Below are 18,370 nucleotides of genomic sequence, written 5' to 3'. Positions count from 1 at the left end.
TAAAAGCTTTAATTTACTGTCAGAGTACGGTGCATTTATGGGTCCACCACACACATATTATATGCAGGGTATTGTAAGAAGGTACCTGGAATCATCGTGGATGGAAGGTATGTGTCACCGAAGGTTCCTGGTATTTTAGAACTGAGTACTTTGCCTCTATTCTGCATCCGCTAGTCCTAACTACCAGAGCGAATCCCCACAGTATGTATATATAGGAAATTGTTGTAAGAATTTGTTTTTTTTTCTCCTTATAGAGCACACTTATGCAAGCTCTTGACTATGGAAAAGATGTAGAAAGTGTCGCCAACTTAATCAGACGACATGAAGAAACTATTCGTGACATCAATGTCATTCAGTCCCAGAAAGAGGTAAGAAGTGCATGGGATGTCAGCAGGTCAGCCGCAGTCGGCTTATTTTGGCACTTGTATGTAGTCTTGCAGGCTAACAAAAATAAAAGCAATAATGTTACATCGCAAGCTTTCGAGATAACGTAGGTCTATTCGTCAAGCATAATAGTACAGTGTCTGAAGAAACAGGATATAATCCATAAATCCTTAGAACAAATTCAGTCCTGTGGTCAGTATGTCACACAGTGTCAAAAATGTATGTATCCCAAATTCTTCTGGCTCTTTGATATTTGAAATTGCCTTTTAATATGACTACTTTCATATGTTGTTCATTGTGTCCTGGGCTACAAAAATGCTTAGCCACATGAAATGTATCTTTTTCTCTTTATACTTTTATTGAACTTGTATTATTCTACAGAATATCCAATGCTATTACATATATGAATAACTAAGGCCACAACCAAATAATTAAGCTTTGAGACTACAGAACCACAGTCATAAGCGTCTGTTTATAAATCATTTCCTACATTTGTTGGGGCCTCATCCATCCTCATCAATTCTTGGAAAATGTTGACACTTGCCAAATATCTACAGGAACCAAAATTATTTGTTCTACATAAATATTCCCTTGCAGTCCTTGCACCAAGAAGCCAACCGGCTGTCACGAAGAAATTCATCAATGTGCGAACGTCTGGCCTCAAAAGAGAAGGAGATGACTGAAAATTGGCAGAAGCTCCAACTACAGGCCAGTCAAAGGTACTGATCTATTTGTAAAGCATGAGACAACAGTCTATGGTGCTCATGATCAAGGACACGCAAGATGTCCTTATCTCACATTCTAGAATGTAATGTGTTAACAGGGTTTGTTCCCACAATAGGACATATGTATAATATATGCCCTCATACAATACAACCACAATGGAAAAAATCATGAGAACTCATGAAGCATGGCAGGAACAATATATTGTCAATGTACCTGCAGTGTCAGCACCTCACTCATGAATGCCTATTCTATGCATTTATAACTTCCCCTTTCCTATATTCCTATTTATTAGGCAAATTTGCTATTTAGGAGACTGTAATTTGGGTGACCATCCATGTAGTTGTAACTGGAACTATATTACATGACTGGCACATGCACTTAAAGTGTAACTCTAATGTTTTATATTTGCTAGTTTATTAGAGCTAGGCATGTATACCTGAGTTAGTCTTTCAATGATTGCCAAAAGATCTGTAATTATCTTATAATAACAGCTTTCATTAATGTCCCCTGTCCCTTTACACTGCTCCCTTAAAAGACCGTTGCTATGGCTTGTCTGTCTCCTCCTAATTGTAAACAGAAGGCAGAGGGGCGGTTCATGCCTGCATTAGGGTTCAGAGTGAGGAGGCGTGTCTCTCAGTAATCCAATATAATTGGCTGGCAGGAAGCTACTGGATAAAGCAAGTGTGTATGGGAAGTGAGGGAAGGCAGTTTTGGCCTCAGAGAACTGGCAGAGGAGCCATCTTTTGAAGATTCTCATAATGCACGGTTCAGAACAGCCGTAACTAAGGGAAAAGCTCAAGGAAAATGTGTTGTGTTTCTCTGACACATTGAAAGATAGAAAACTGTAAACCAGGAGGTAAAATTAAAGACAACCTGTGATGTTTAAACATGCATTTCAGTCTACAGGCAGTATATTATAGAGGAGGGGGGCTAAACGGATTGAATCTTTTCCAAAATTTTATCAGTGTCACTTGGCTCATTCTGGGCTTAGGCATTCAGTGGGCTGTCCTAATTAGACTGTATGCAAAAGTGTAAGAGAGTTGGAAATCTATGGGTATGGCATATGACACATAACATTGTAACCCACTAGAGGATGGTGCTGTGACTCACACAGCAAGGTTTAAGGAGGTTGGCCAGCCACCCCAAAAAATTATTTCTGGGACCTGTCCGAGTCTGACAATACCTTTAAAGTGGTTTTCCGGGATTTTGATACTAATGACCTATCCTCTGGATATGTCATTACTATCTGATTGTTGGGGATCCAACACCCGGGACCCCTGCCAATCGTCTGTTTGAGAAGGCACCGGCGCTCACAGGAGTGCCAGTGCCTTTTCCGTGCTTACCAAGCACAGCGCTGTACATTGTATAGCCGCTGTGCTTGGTATCGCGCTCAGCCCTATTCACTTCAAATGTTGTAACCACCAAATATATAACGCCCGCTTTATCTACACCTTCCTTCAGGATAGCTCACAAGGCCTAACTATCACCTGGGTGTTGGCCCAATTTGCGATATTTTCACCAGTGCCTTTTCCCTAAGAGGTGAGGGATTTGGCACAAGAGAAGGAGAAAAGCACAAAAACTGTGTGGAGTCCACTAAAAACATATTTGTCCCGCTCACTTTATTATACTTCCAAGCAGACAGGCTTAACAAAGAGCATAATAATCCACAATAAGTCAGTACCCAACCAGTTTCACAATCCTCATCTTTATCAGAGAGGAGCAGAAGATGGCGAAACTGGTTGTGTGTGTCTCACTCAGCTCCTGCTCCCCATCCCCTCTCCATAGACTTGTAATATGATCCTTCTGTGAGCTCCTCCCATCCTGGTTGGATTAAAAAAAATATTTTAAAGAGAAGCATTTAGCAAGGGGGTGGGGAGGAGGCAAACAGCTGATAACATGAAAACTAGACATTTCTCTCTGATAAGACTTATTGCAAAGTTTCTTATGGTCACTTGTAGCATTGATTTATACAATGTTGTATGAAAAGTTAGTGACCATTTAAGTGCACTGACAATCATTGGGGCACTCCCTTAAAAACTTACGTACATCAAAAAGGCTGCCAGTCATTGTGTGAGACCACCCATTAGACTCATAAGTCCAGAATGGGCAGGGATTTATATAAGTAAAAATTATGTTTACACTTTTTTTTCCTACAACACCAGAGGTGAATTTATATAAATTAGTGTAAAGTTGGCTTCCACTGGTGGTGGCTCCCCCTAGTAGCTTCATAAATAAAATATTGAGCATTTATTCATTGCCTTATCTTTGCGGGCAGGGAAAGTGTGCACCGACCATTCTGTCTAGTCTACTGAACATGTTCCATTCCTTGGCAGAAAGGAGAAACTGGATGCATCTTACCATCTGCAAAGGTTCAATGCTGATATCCGAGAGATAATGAACTGGATGCAGAAACTTCAGGCCTTGATGGAAGGAGCAGCCTTGCCAAAAACTATGGGAGATGTTGGAGTTAGAATTGAGGAACACCAAGAGAGGAAGGTACGTAGTTGTTGGAAACATGTTCTATAGGGATTTAGGTATAGATCCCATGACTAAATCCAGATCGAAACCACAACATTTCCCCATGAAACACTTGATACTTTATGTCCAGTTCACATACACTAGAAAAAAAAATCTTTATGGAATAATGACTTGTTAGAGTACAGGCGCACATTGCGGATTACGCATAAAGAAAAAATCCTGCAGCAAAAAAAAATTCCCCAAAAATGCACCAAAACCACAAATAAAAGTGTGCAGATTTTCTGCATACAAATTCTTACCATGTGCAGGTAGCCTTACACAGATTTTGTATTCCACATCATTATTGACACATGCTTGTCTGAAAATCTTTGGATCCACATTCCACACCACCATTATTCTCAGAATCCACAGTAGATTTGCCTTGTGAACATTGCCTATCTCTGACTGACTGCATACAATTTCACCCCCTTGTCATCTATGGGCAAGACTCGCGCTCAGAGTATTCCGTTATTGGTTCACACACTGATCCGGTATTTGTAATGTAACATGACTTAATATATGGGACATAAACATCTCATAAAAATTTTAGTACCTAGTACAATGTACATTGCTAAATACCAAGAACTGGCTCTAATATTATAATTATAATAATTTATTACTTTGATGCCAAAAGAGGCAAATTCCTTGTTGGAATAATTTTTGCTTGATTTTGCTGACACTCCAAAGATGACAACTGGGCTATGTAAAAAGACAAATCTAATAACCCTTCTGCAGCATTGCAGACAAATTGTGACACATTCACTAAGACGGCTTATTACCGCCTAAGTTTCTCCCATGTGCTGCCACACTAGACGGCTAATTTATGACGAGGTGTACGCCTCATAATAAATTATATTATTATATACGCAGTATATGTGCCTGCCGAAAAAGCTATTCCAGCCCCTGCTCGGCGTAAGATTTCAACTAAATTTACATCAAAATTAGTCAATTTGTCAGGGCTAGAGTTCCAGTACCAGCTCCCGTTCCACCCAACTGTCGAAAACCAGCCATGGCCATTAAAAAAGGGACTTGCAACTTTTTCTTTTTTTTTTTGCCTAAAAAAGTCACACAGCCCTTAGTAAACGTGCTCCATTGTATGGATTGAATCATAAAACAATGCTGTTCACTCTACGGAGAAACAAAGTATGGCAGAAGAATTTCCAAATACATGACAGCAAAACCTTTTAATGTGATCTTGTCAGGTTTTTGTTGGTACCCCTTTTTTTGAGCGTAGCGATAGTGCAGCAGATTGTAAGCCCTCGCGGGCAGGGCCCTCTCTCCTTCTGTACCAGTCTGTAACTCGTCTTGTTTAGGATTAGTCTTGTTATATGTATTATGTATGTGAACCGCTTATCATATGTACAGCGCTATGGAATGAATGGCGCTTTAATAATGAATAATAATAATAATAAAATAAGCTTTAAACATATTACTGGAAAGAAATATAGCTTATTTTGGTATTCTCCTATTGTAGTCAGAAATAGAAGCTTGGACAGAAAGGTTCAACTCTGTGAAATCCTCTGGGCAGAAGCTGTGCAACTCTGGACATTATGCAGCTGATGACATCCGACGTGTTCTCTCCAATGCAGAAGAGGCCTGGGATTCGTTAATTCAGTCCTGGAGGGAACAGAATGTCAAGCTGTGTCAGGCTCGCGACCTACAGGTAAGGCTTAATTGCAAAATTCATGTGTCAAAACCCGTGTGGTAATATCGAAAAGAGAAGCTAGACAGGTAGATCTAGAGGCTGATGGCAGCGAGGCAGATGTCAATTACTAGCCTCATGCACAGTAGATACTATGGAGGTGTAAGCACTCCATATGCTGCCATGTGGTTTGTGCGGACACTGTATAACAAAGACATTACTCTAGAAGTAATGTTTCTAGGGCGAATACTGCCATAGTACTGCATCCAATGTAACATGACTTATTATTTTTTTTCCTAAATGATTTTATCCTATATTTTTATCCTATAGGAAGGGCTTAGGGCTACAATAGGTCTTGTAATCTGTTATTTCTGTTATGAATTTAGAGACATGCTAGATAGGAACAACAGCCAACCTTTCCAGACATTTGATACACGGCAGGTTAACCCCTGAGCACAATGTGACATATGGAGTGGGCTCAGGAGCTGAGCCCACTCAATACACAACAGATATCGGCTGTGTTATACAGCTAACCAGTTGTCTTTGATACCGGACATTTAGCCTCAATCCTTTATCACCTCTGCCTTCCCCGCCACACCACCTGCAAAGCAGTCGTGGGTTGCCAAGCAGTTGTTATGGCAGATGGGTACAAATGGAGGCACCGAGGCCTGCCGTCCTAGTACTCCCATTACACCCTTCCAGAAGCAGGGTGTAATAAGGTGATGCTGCAAGTACAGTACCCTGTACAGATGCATTGCAGTGTGTTCTAATAGAGATTAAGCAGTCACGTTTGGGTCCCCTGGCCTAAGGGAACTAAGGCTACTCTCACATCTGTGTTTTCATTTCCGCTATTGAGATCCGACATAGGATCTCAATACTGAAGGAAAACGCTTCAGTTTTGTCCCTATTCATTGTCAATGGGGACAAAACTGAATAGAACGGAGTGCACCAGAATGCATTCCGTTCCGTTGCGTTCCCATGCTGGACAGAAAAAAACGCAGCAAGCAACGTTTCTCAGTCTTGCATGGGATGCGGAGCAAGACGTATCCGGCATGAAACACAATGTAAGTCAATGGTGCCAGATCTGTTTTCTCAGACAGAAAAGAAAACGGATCCGGCGTCCATTCACTTACAATGGTTTTAGTGATGTGAAAGTAGCCTATAAGAAAATAAGGGAAAAAAGGGTTATTAAAGTTTTTTAAACTATTAAAAAAAAACTAACACAATAATAAATTCATCCCCCTTTTCCCATTTATTATAATAAAATAACATTTTTGCCACACGGTGAATGCCATAAAAAACAGATTGCATGGGACATTAAATATTGCTTGTCCTCGTAGTCTATGGCACAACCCCTTTAATTTTATTAAGCAGACACAGATAAAGAAGTCCTAGATCCTGCCATGAGTACTAGCGACGCTGATCCTCACATGTACAGTAATATCTTGAGGAAATACTCCACAGCACTCCTCTGCTTATTCGCCCATGTCTGCACAGTGTTTCAGTCCTATCACAGGAGTTTTCTCACGCAGTGTAATATATTGAGATATTGAAGCCCTTTATGTAACGGAGGTGATCCTCTGTGTCAGTAATTCTTTTACTTCCCTGGGCTCCAACGGATTCCCTTTACTTTCTCTTTAGTTTTTTTGCTTTGTATCATTGTCCTATAGTATATCAATGTTTTTCAATTACTTTATTATTTATAGAGCTAAATAAGTTTACTTTTTTTAATGAGTAAAACATTTCGATTTTTAGTCTTTGCGCCTTGATATTTTGCTCAGTCTTCTTATTTTAATAACCATATTGGTTCTAATTTACAGATGTTTTTCAGCCTTGTTGATCAAAGTGAAAGCTGGTTAAACAATAAAGAAGCTTTTCTGGCCAATGAAGACCTAGGGGTATGTGAAGATTGTATATCTTTTATATATGTTGTGAACATACAGCTGCCTGGTTATGCCCAGCTCATATCTCTACGGTTTCTTCATTTGTATCTTAAAACATATGAGATTGTCCGTAACAGATGCTGCACCGCCGCTAAGATAAGATGCCTTTATTGTCACCGTACAATACAATGTAATACAATGTACAATACAATGAAATGTTGCTACAAGGGAGGTGGCGTGCAGGCAAACATTTAAGAGGACGCAGGTCAGACGAGAACTCACTGAATCGTAAATTACCATGATACAGCGAGTTCTGGGCACAAGTGTCGTGATCTGTCCGAGAGATGCTGCCAACACAAGGGCCGTGTGCATGAGACAACCCAAATATGGCAGGGTTGTTAGTCAAAATGTTTAAATGCGAATTGTCATTTTCTTGTAGGACTCTGTTACTAGTGTTGAAAGTCTTCAAAACAAGCATGAGAAGTTTCAAAAGGCCCTTGACGCCCAGATGGGTAAAATAGATGAAATGGAGGCATTTGCCAAGCAACTGCTAGGCGATCAACATTATGACTCTGAGAACATTGCCAATAAATGCCAGGGTGTGCTGGAGAGGTAAGAAAAAGGCACCAAATAGCTCTACAGCCAGACCTGGTGCTAATTTTTATTACTTGATGCAATAATTTGAGGAGTTAATAGATCATCATGATAAATATAGAAACTAAGGGGGTCATTTATGATGCTGAAATACGCCTATATTAGTCATATTTCAGGCACTGCGACTTCTCCCTGCTCACGCCAAGTCTAAAAAGTGGGCATGTCGTGGGCACAGAAGGGCCTGCAGACCCTTCTCATTTACCTTTTTCTAAGCCTGTTTCAGGTGTAGAATAAGGTCTAAGTGTAAGACAGCTCAGAAGCCGTCTTACATTTAGAACTGGCGGAGGATCCACCGAAGTTATGTAGAGGCCGGCGCCTCTTTATAACTGCAGCGGAACCACCGTCAGCTTAGGGGTTTATTAAGACCGGCGTCTAAAACACCAGTCTTAAAATTTAATTATACAATGATCTTCATTTACATAAGAGTAACCCCTCAATGTCCAGGCCTGAGAAGGGGTTTGCTAACACCCAACGAATTTGTGATGATTGCCAAGTCCAAAAGAGAAAGCAGCATATCCACTTCCTCTATTCACTGAGCACTATTCACCAAGAATAAAGAAAGGGGGAAGCAGCAGTACTATAGGTTCGTCTCCAACTTGGGGACCCGACCTACTCCTTCTAGATTGCAGGAGGAGCTGTAATCCTGCACCGTACATGTATGATGCTCCGGATTATAGCCCAGCACCGAGCGCCATACTTGTACTGTGCTTAGTCGCTATCAGGTGAAACAAGCTCTAAATAAATGCTTTTTTTTTTTTTTTTTTAAACGATGGTTGGATTTACTCTTAATGTCCTAAGGTTAGGCAGGAGAATAGTAGACCAGACAGGCATAAACTGTGCTTGGTGTATCAGAGTGGAGCACCCTGTAAGGTAAGTGTCACACCACCTTTCTCTTCCCTACACCATCTTTTGGCTGAATTACTTTAATATTTTGCATCAAAATAATGGCACACACTAGTAAGTCTTTAAAAAATTTATTTTACAACTCTTTGCCTTTTCTAGACACTTTTCAGAATGTAATACAGTCATTAATGATCCATGCGTAGACAAAGATTTCAAACATAATATTCTGCTTGCCTGCCTGAGCTGAAAGGGGTTGTCCGGCCTAGGAGCCAACAACCCTAATGATGGTAACCTGTGGCCATGGTAAAAAAAAAACAACAAAAAAACTCACCTGTCTGTTCCCATGCAGGGGCCCTATTCGTGGCCTATTACAGAACGGAATCTGTTCTGTTACAGCTGCAACCAATCATAGACTAGAACGGCTAGAAATGTCACAAGGATAAAGGGCATGTAAATGTTTTCTGTATTGTTCCAGAATAGCAGTGAATACAGCTGTTTCAGCATTCCTAGTGCAGTATATTTATTTTGCAGTATTTTAAGCATTGTATTTTAGAATACAGAATGAGACCTTTACATGATTGATATTTAGCCCTTAAAGCCATGTTTGTTCTTACTAGGAAAATTAGATATTAAATGTACCGTATTTGTGACATGTAATCAATTAAAATACCAGCACCTCATATTTTAGTTATGGTTTGGCTATCACTTGCTGCTTGGATTTTAAGGAATTGTCTGTTTTCAAACCAGGAAAGAGAAACTCTTGAACTTGTCTGAGGCTCGTAAGAAGAAACTTGAGGAGTCCAGGCAGCTGCAGAAATTTCTCAAGAGCTCCTATGAGGTCTGGTTATGTCGAAAGCTAGTAAAGTGATCAGAATACTCCGCGACAAGAACAATGTCAGGGCTTTACTTAGTAAAATTCGGTCTGGTGTCTCCCAGCAGTAAAACATTGTATAGTAGCATTGACAGAAGTGTAATACATCTTTATGCTGATATCGCTGGCTTAGTTTAAATGTATTTATTTTACACACCTATATAGCGCTACTGTATTCCGCAGTTGCTTTAGAGACCTTAGCATCAGCAGGTTTCATATCTGAGCAAATGGCCTTTTCTGGTATAAAAACATATTTTCAATTCCCCTTCAGACTCTCATCTATTAACCAATAGGTCTTCTTGCTCCTAGAAGACCCTACATCCCTGTATGTTAAGGATCTTCTTGCTCCTAGAAGACCCTACATCCCTGTATGTTAAGGATCTTCTTGCTCCTAGAAGACCCTACATCCCTGTATGTTAAGGATCTTCTTGCTCCTAGAAGACCCTACATCCCTGTATGTTAAGGATCTTCTTGCTCCTAGAAGACCCTACATCCCTGTATGTTATGGATCTTCTTGCTCCTAGAAGACCCTACATCCCTGTATGTTATGGATCTTCTTGCTCCTAGAAGACCCTACATCCCTGTATGTTAAGGATCTTCTTGCTCCTAGAAGACCCTACATCCCTGTATGTTATGGATCTTCTTGCTCCTAGAAGACCCTACATCCCTGTATGTTATGGATCTCAATGAGAACTGTGCAATGCTTACTTTTCCCTGTGTTGGTACTGCAGGGGGACTGAACAGGTTCCCCCACAGGACTTGTTGCGATCGGGGAAACCTTCTAACAAAAATGGATTGTGGACAACCTCTTAAAATAGATTGCAATAAAAGAGGTGTTAATGAGATAATTATCGTAGAAAACCATTTTAAATAGCTTATCTACCTAACATCCAAAATGAGCAGTGATACATTACCCTTTTTTATTTTTACGGCTTGGAAATATGGCCATTCAGATTTCTAGGGAAAGCTAATGATAACCACTAGAAGTGCATTCATGACAGTCATCTCAAAAATTTACACCTACTAACCAGATAAAAGGATTCAAATTAAGGACTTAGCAGAACCGAGCAAAATAGGTTTGCTTATTGATAAATAATTATATCCGATGTCTGTATCTTATGCTAGGTGGGTGCCTGGATGCTTGAGAAGAGCAGTATCGCCATGGATGAGAGCTGGAGAGACCCCAGCAACCTTCAGACCAAGTTACAGAAACATCAAACATTCGAGGCAGAGCTGAAAGCAAACCGCAACCGACTGGACACCATAAGAGCTGTAAGGAAATGATAGCAGTGATTTGTATAGAGATGAAAGTTGGTGATGTCAAGAAATCTGTACTGGTCTGTAAATGTCAGGTTTTTTTATGGCACTCATTGTGCAGTATAATTGACATAACTTTATTCAACAGGTCATTATAATTACCTATTCTAAATTTACATATTTTTTTTTAATATTTTATTTTTGCATGAAGAAATTGCTCCCCCCACCCTCTCTGCAGTGACCGACAGGCTGCTGCATAAATGGGGCGATTTCCTCATGAATATGGCGGACTCATAAACTGCGTGTCCGGTGTATTATTTCAATGCTCCTTGTAACCAAACAACATTCTTATTGTACCACTTTGGCTACTAGTACCATAGGCCTGTAGCTGTAATGTCCTGCCTGTACAGATTTGCTCTAAAGGTTTCCTGGTTTGTAGATGAAAAAGCAGAACTTACAGAAGTCAAGACTGTTTAAGTGGCGTATAACAGAGATGAGCTATTGTTTTAAGCACACTTTTATGTTTAACATATTTTGTAAAGAATTTTTCATGATGTTATGTTTAATTTTCCATGTCAATATCTATATTTAAACAAAAAACATAAAATCCTGTAGTTTTCACACTTGCCACTAAGAATAATAATAGGCGCCACTTCTTGGTCTGTACAGATCATATTACTGCAGTTATCTCCTTATCTATACACAGAGGTGATATCGTTATAGGATTAGAATGACAGATAAGACAGGATCCACAATTCACAATAGTTGATTGTCAAAGTTTATCTATTCTTCCCTTGTACAATGGCCTCTGCACAGGGCACAGAGCAAGGCAACGAGGTCCCCTCCTGACCATTGTGTCTATGGCTCATGGGGCTGCCATAAAGCAATTTTCTTAATGCTTTCTAAATGCTGTTAAGAACAGCTCAGGCAAGATGGCCGCCCCCATAATCATGTTTCGAAAGAAGAAAAAATCTGCAATCAGATAATAAAAAGGATGTGTGCCATTATCTGCTTTTAACTGGCAGATACAATTTTTGGTGACACATCTCCCTTAAAAGTATTTTTGCATTCATTTAATAATTTTGATTAGTTAAAGATCATTGAAGTGTTGTGTGCTAACATGGAGCCTGTAGTACCAAAACTGGATCAAAAACTTGGCCATTTCTCAAAAAATTAGGTTCTTTTTAAAGCATAAGTGTCATAGTGACAGATGCTGGCCTCCATAGAAAATCTGTGGGTCCATCTTCAGTTAGGCTAGGTCTATACGACGACAATAAGTTGCACGACAGATAGGGCACAACTACACTGCAACATTTGTTGCGCAACATTTTGTTGCACCAATGTGGCGCGACAATTTTTATAATGTCAGTCTATGGTGTCGCACTGCAACGTTTTGAATGGATTTTCTGCGACTGTTGCATGTTGCAGTGCGACACCATAGACTGACATTATAAAAATTGTCGCACGACATTGGTGCAACAAAATGTCGCGCAACAAATGTTGTCCTGTAGACCTAGCCTTAGAGAGGAGAGACCGAGTTTGGCTGAGCACTTCTGCCTTCTCATATTAGAGATCAGTGGGAGATCTCCACACTCGGTCCCCCGGCAAACACTATAAAAATAAAGGCTATTTTTTACACTTGAGCTAGAAGCAACAAACTAGATGTTGGACATTGTTGGTTGCTACAGAGGGAGATATTTTTTTTTATTTGACCAGGCATATGTACAGTGTATGTCTCATCAACACTTGGTCATTTAAAGTTTTTGTCACCACAGCATAGGTGAAAACAGGGCCAGACGGGCTAAAAAGCTGTTTTGGCATCCAAACCCTGCCAGCGCAAAATATTACACCCACTCATGTCACTAAAAACCCTACACACTAAAGCCTCATGCACACGTCTGTTGCCTGGCATGTGCTCGTATTGTGGCCCACAAACATCGGGTCTGCAATATGCAGGCACTGGCCGTGTGCACCCCACATCACAGATGCGGACCCATTCACTGGAATGGGTCCGCAATCCAGAAGGTCTGGGGTTTCTGTCCGTGCCTCCGCACCGCAAGATGGACCACGATCCCATTCAAGTTGAATAAGTCTGTATTTTTCAGTGGAATCCACACAGATGTTGCCCGTGCATTGGGGACCACAAATTGATTGGCTGTGTGCATGAGGCCTAATGCAAATTTTGCTTCAGTCCCCAGACCAAGTAAAACAAAAACAAAAAATTCAAATCTGCACTACATAAACACTAGATACACATACTAGACTCACACACTTATCACACACCACTAGCCATCATCCCACAGCTTACCTTGTCTCTCCTGTGCAACGCCTAAAGGCTGATCCCCCCCATGTCACCCTCTTTCTCATAATCACAGCTCCCCCATGCCCTTCTTTGTCATAGGCTGCTCCCCTTTGTCACATACTCTGTCACATACTCCATGATTTGCCCCTTTCTCACACACTACTCCCCATTGTTCTCCCACCTTTCTCACATACTGTTCCCCCACTTTTCTGACATACAGAACCCCATGATGATGCCCCTCTTTTACTTACACAAAATGGTCCCTATAGTTTTCGTTACCACCTTCTGAGCTGTGTCCTCCTTTTCTGTGGTGCTGCATGCAGGACCTTTTTATGTGACTATGATGTCACTAAAAGTCCTGCACCCATTGTAGTTGACTATTCGTCACATTTAGTTTTATAGGTCTACATTAGAAATAAATTGCTTCTGAGGAAACTCTGGGGAAATTGCGTAAGTTTTGCAGTGATTTTGCACAAATTGCAGCAAAACCATAGGCCGGCCAGGCAGCCCACTATGTGACCGGCTCACCAACAATCTGCCTGATGAAAGCCAGGTCAGTGAAGAGCACAGCCATCCATTTTCAGTGAAAACAGTAGGTATTGGTCACTTTCACAGACATCTTTTAGCATGTTGGAACCTCTTGGTGTGATCATGATAATTTCTCAGCAAAAGCATTGTCCCATCACAATAACATTTCTTGGATACCTGCAGCAGCTGATGACTGCACAATTTTGTGGTAAAATTGTGGAAATAAATCTGAGGAGCTAATCTTTACATTAGTTTCTATTGTATTATAGCAGGATATGGCCAGTGCATCGTAATGTGGAAAGCAGCATAAGATATTTCACATACAGAAAGAAAAACTGTGCAAATGTAAAAGACATAGCATAAACTGTACATTCAAAATGCTCAGGATAGTATCACAGGGTTTGTCAGGGGAACTCTTACAATCTGATAAGTAAGTTGTAGTTAATTAAAAAATGGAAGCATTGCTTTAGAATCGGACACAACTTTTGTTCTGTTTTTATTTCTTGTGCACACCCTTTTATTGAATCATCTTGAAATTTGCAGGACGGGGAGAAGATGTTGCAAGCTAAGCATTACTGCCTCTGATATCATCCAAACAAGACTAGATGAAATGGAGGAACTCTGGGCTGAGCTTCTGGAAAAATGTGCTGAGAAGGCAAACAAACTCCAGGCTGCCTATAAGGTGACAGAATAATGTTTACTACATTGCTGGCACACTTTCCAGATATCAGTCCCATTAAAGTTTTAATGCTATGAATTATAAGTAGGTCTCTGTTGGATCTTTTCGTCCAGGCATTGAAATTTCAGAGAAGTTTAGAGGACATTGAAAAGTGGCTGGACCAGGTAGAAGCCAAGCTGGACTCTTCTAATAAAGGTAAAGATCTCATGACACTTGAGAAACTTGGAGAGCTTGAAGAGGACATCACTAGCCATGGAGAGAGACTTAAAGTTCTGGCAGATAAAACTCGTGAATTCCGACAGGAGGGTCACTTCCTGGCAGAAGAAATAGAAGACAGAGTTCGGATTCTAATTCACAGGTTCGTCATCTGCTATGTTAAGGACAGAGCTTATTTTCTAAAAGTTTCAAATACAGACCCTCTTATTTTAATGATAAACATACTGGTTTATTTTCACTAGGTACAAGAGCCTTAATGAGCCATTGCAGGAGTGCAGGGCGGCTCTAGAAGGCAGGAAGTTATTAGATCAGTTTTTCCGGGACATTGATGATGAACTGGGTTGGATTGAAGAAAAGATGCCTCTTGCCTCATCTAAGGAGTGCGGCCAGTCGTTGACCACTGCACAGGCATTACTAGAAAAGCACCAGGTAACATAATTTAAACAGTGCAAAATAAATTTTACATTAAAGTTAACTTTTATTGTAGAGTTGTTTTTTCCTTTTTGTATAACTTTTACACATTCTGTTCGGCAGAACTTAGAAAATGAAATCAGCAGCCGAGAAGGCATTGACTAAAGCTGTGATGGGCACCGGACGGAAATTGGTAAGAGGAAACCATTTTGCCAGTCAAGAGATTGACAGTCGACTGCATCAACTGGAAGTGGCTGCGGACACATTAAAAGCTGAAGCAGAAAGGAGACGAAAGAGGTTGACTCAGGCCTGTGAAGCCCAACAGTTTTTGACTGAGGTAAGTTTAGGGAAAGACCAAACTAGGGCTTCCTTCACACAGATTTGCTCTGAGATTTTTTTACTGCCAAAAGATCATTAAAACTCCAAACTGCATGTGTTTTTATGGCCGTTTTTATTGATCTAAATTCCTTAAACACCCTGGGCAGATTTACTCTGCACTTTGAATCTGTCTAAAAAACATATCTCAAAGTAAGCCAACCAAAAGTTTGTATAGAGTCAGAGAAAAGTGTCTCTCCCTGCACCACATTTATCATCCATCCTGAGCCCCTGTGATAAATCCGGGGCAGGTCTAGACAGCCGGGCTAAGTTTATGCTGATTCAGTGTCACTTATCCAGAATGCATTTCTTTGTTTCATGCTTTCTCTTGCAAACACAATTCGGTACTGCGATATCGAAGTTGTTTTAATAAGACACAGGAGAATTAATGTACTGGTTTACATGTGCGTTTAATTGTTCTTGGAGGGGTTGTATGCTCTTTGACAAAGTCATCTGCTTAGTAAAACTGCTTCGCCATGTAATTATCTTCTCTACTCTCAGCTTTTAGAAGCAGAAGCATGGATGGCAGAGAGGGGAATTACAATCAAGTCAACGGACAGTGGAAAAAATGAAGAATCCACCCAAGCACTGTTGCGGAAATTAGATGCCACCATACGGGACTTAGAAGGTTTCTCTCCAAGGATCAACAAATTGAAAGACACTGGAAGAAGCCTAGAGAGTGATAACGAAAATCCAGAAAGGTATCCCAGATATATCTAAATGACTGAATATATAACAGACATGTGCAATGGAGCTTAGTATAGAGACAGAGATTCCTGCTTTTTTTTTATTCTAATCACATGGACGGTCACAGTGTCCATCCTGTGGCTTCTCAGGAGTTTTAATACCACACAAGTGTGAAGACCCAGATTTGCTGGTCACATGTGATATCCTAAATATTTGGGAGCAGTCAATATCTTTTTAAGTTTTGTACATTTGACCACCTAGAATAAAGTACATCTCGTATCTTGCTTGTAGTTCCATAGTAATCCCAAAACTGCAATCCATTCTGGGGGAATATCACTCCCTGCTGGAGAGAGCTGAACAGCGCAGAGGTCACTTACAGGAGCAATATCAGCTGTTCCAGTATCTAAAAGAAGCTGATACCATAGAGGCCTGGCTGCTCAGCAAAAAGACTGCAGCTGAATCTGATGACTTAGGACAAGATTTGGAAGGCATTAAGGTAATGGAGCAAATTACAATCCGCAGGAATCAATGGCGATCTTTTGCAAACCTCTTTTTGTGACTTTGTGTCTTTGCACCGTGTTTGCCACTTGGGAGTGGCGGGGGCCGAGGTGGAACATGGATCCTGGCAAACTTTCTAACATGTATATCTAAATGTTGGTGAAAAACTACTCCTCTCAGGGAGTGGAGTGGTTTTCCTATCCAGGCTCATGGCTGCCATAGATGCGCCAAATTTTTGACATGACACACTCCTAGTCATAAATTAGCTGCATCTTACGGCAGCGCAGGGAGAATCTAAGAGCGTCGTAAAAAGCTGGTCTTAGTAAATGACCCCCATTGCGTTAGACATTGGGGGGTCATTTACAAAACAAATTAGTGACTTTTGGGGTTTCTACGGCACTCTTGCTCCTATCTTAAAGTGGCTGGAGTTAGCTGAAGGGTGCTGACACATTTACTACAATTATTGGTTATTACAGCTACACAATAGGAAAAATATAATGGTCTGCATTATAATATGCCATGAAGAACTGCTGAATTTTTAACAACTTGTCAGGAGAGATCGCAGTGACTTATGGTAGCCTAGTGGTGGCACTTCAGGTGCTATGGCATTTTTGTTTATGGTTTGTTTATCAAACGCATCTTAGGGTATGTTCTATTACTGGGAAGGCATTCTGAACAGGTAGGTGCACGAAGTCCAGTGCAATGTGTCCTCCTGTCATAGTGTAATCATTTAAAGCCATACCATTTGTACTGCTGGTTATATTTTATGTCTTTCTCTTAACAGGTGTTAGAGAAACAGTTTGAGAACCTTGTGAAGGAAGTAGAGACATTGGGTAAAAGCAAAGTGTTGTCTTTAAATGAACTGGTATCAGGACTGTTGAAAGAGTCTCACAGCCAGGCTGAAGTAATAAAGAGGAAGACAGAGGAGGTGAATAGTACTTGGGAAGCCCTCTGCCGGTCAATCGAAAACCGTGCTAAGGTATGTCCAGTACATATTTATAAGCCTATTAGTATAGCTTAAAGGGGTTATCCCATGAGTAATGTAAAAAATGAAAATCAGACATTATATAGTCCATGACAGTCTGTTCCTAACAAAGCTAGAACCAGCCCTGTACCTCACATGGATCCAGAGATCTCCCCATTCATTGCTCTGCTAGATTTATACCAAGCTGACAGCTCAAGGGGAGTGTCTTTTCTGCTGCAGCTAAGGGGGCGTGTCTCAGCTCTCCCTATCACAGCTCAGGGGTCGTGTCTCAGCTCTCCCTCTCACAGCTCAGGGGGCGTGTCTCAGCTCTCCCCATCACAGCTCAGTGGGCGTGTCTCAGCTCTCCCCATCACAGCTCAGGGGGCGTGTCTCAGCTCTCCCTATCACAGCTCAGGAGGCAGTTGGAGGATGAAACTGAGCATGTGCGGCCTTCTCAGTGAGCAGGTCAAATAAATCCAGATAGATGTTATTGAATAACTCAGTGGGTATACTAAATGTTTAATTACATGCAATTACAAAAGTATTCAGATCCAGGTGCTGGTTTGAAAACTGTAGAAAATTTTTCGTGGGACAACCCCTTTAGGTTTAATAGAAAATTAATAGCATATAAAGTGAGTTGATGTCCACGCATTTCACAGGTAGCAGTATTCTGGTTATATTACACTATTTGCTGTAATAAAGACATCCTCCTGCAACACAAGTCCACCTACGGTAAATAGTAATACCTGAATTGCATCACTCTAAGGTTTCAATAAGGCTAGGGCTACATTGTATCGTTAGTCGAGCAGTGGCAAGTTGCATGCATTTAAAAAAAAAAAAAAGTGTGCAATTTGTCTGCGAATCACAGAAAATACTGTCTAAATTAAATACGCAGTCACTGACTACAATGGACGGTATTAAAAACTAAAATAA

The 18,370-nt window shown here is 40.7% G+C and overlaps 1 protein-coding gene across 1 annotated transcript in view; it reads left to right on the top strand.

The window, feature by feature from the left end:
* The window catches only part of SPTBN5 (spectrin beta, non-erythrocytic 5), a 250,075-nt gene that overhangs the window by 184,152 nt on the left and 47,553 nt on the right, over window positions 1–18,370 (top strand). The window contains 17 exon segments of the mRNA XM_044271814.1: window positions 255–368; window positions 982–1,103; window positions 3,444–3,606; window positions 5,102–5,290; window positions 7,090–7,167; window positions 7,592–7,764; window positions 9,397–9,487; window positions 10,646–10,792; window positions 14,151–14,183; window positions 14,185–14,289; window positions 14,400–14,644; window positions 14,745–14,931; window positions 15,037–15,066; window positions 15,068–15,250; window positions 15,790–15,989; window positions 16,267–16,471; window positions 17,258–17,452. Of these exon segments, the coding sequence (XP_044127749.1) occupies window positions 255–368; window positions 982–1,103; window positions 3,444–3,606; window positions 5,102–5,290; window positions 7,090–7,167; window positions 7,592–7,764; window positions 9,397–9,487; window positions 10,646–10,792; window positions 14,151–14,183; window positions 14,185–14,289; window positions 14,400–14,644; window positions 14,745–14,931; window positions 15,037–15,066; window positions 15,068–15,250; window positions 15,790–15,989; window positions 16,267–16,471; window positions 17,258–17,452 (2,460 nt within the window).

Source organism: Bufo gargarizans, chromosome 11, assembly GCF_014858855.1.
Source record: "Bufo gargarizans isolate SCDJY-AF-19 chromosome 11, ASM1485885v1, whole genome shotgun sequence".
In the NCBI taxonomy this organism is placed as follows: domain Eukaryota; kingdom Metazoa; phylum Chordata; class Amphibia; order Anura; family Bufonidae; genus Bufo; species Bufo gargarizans.
This window is presented reverse-complemented; position numbering and strand designations above follow the sequence as displayed.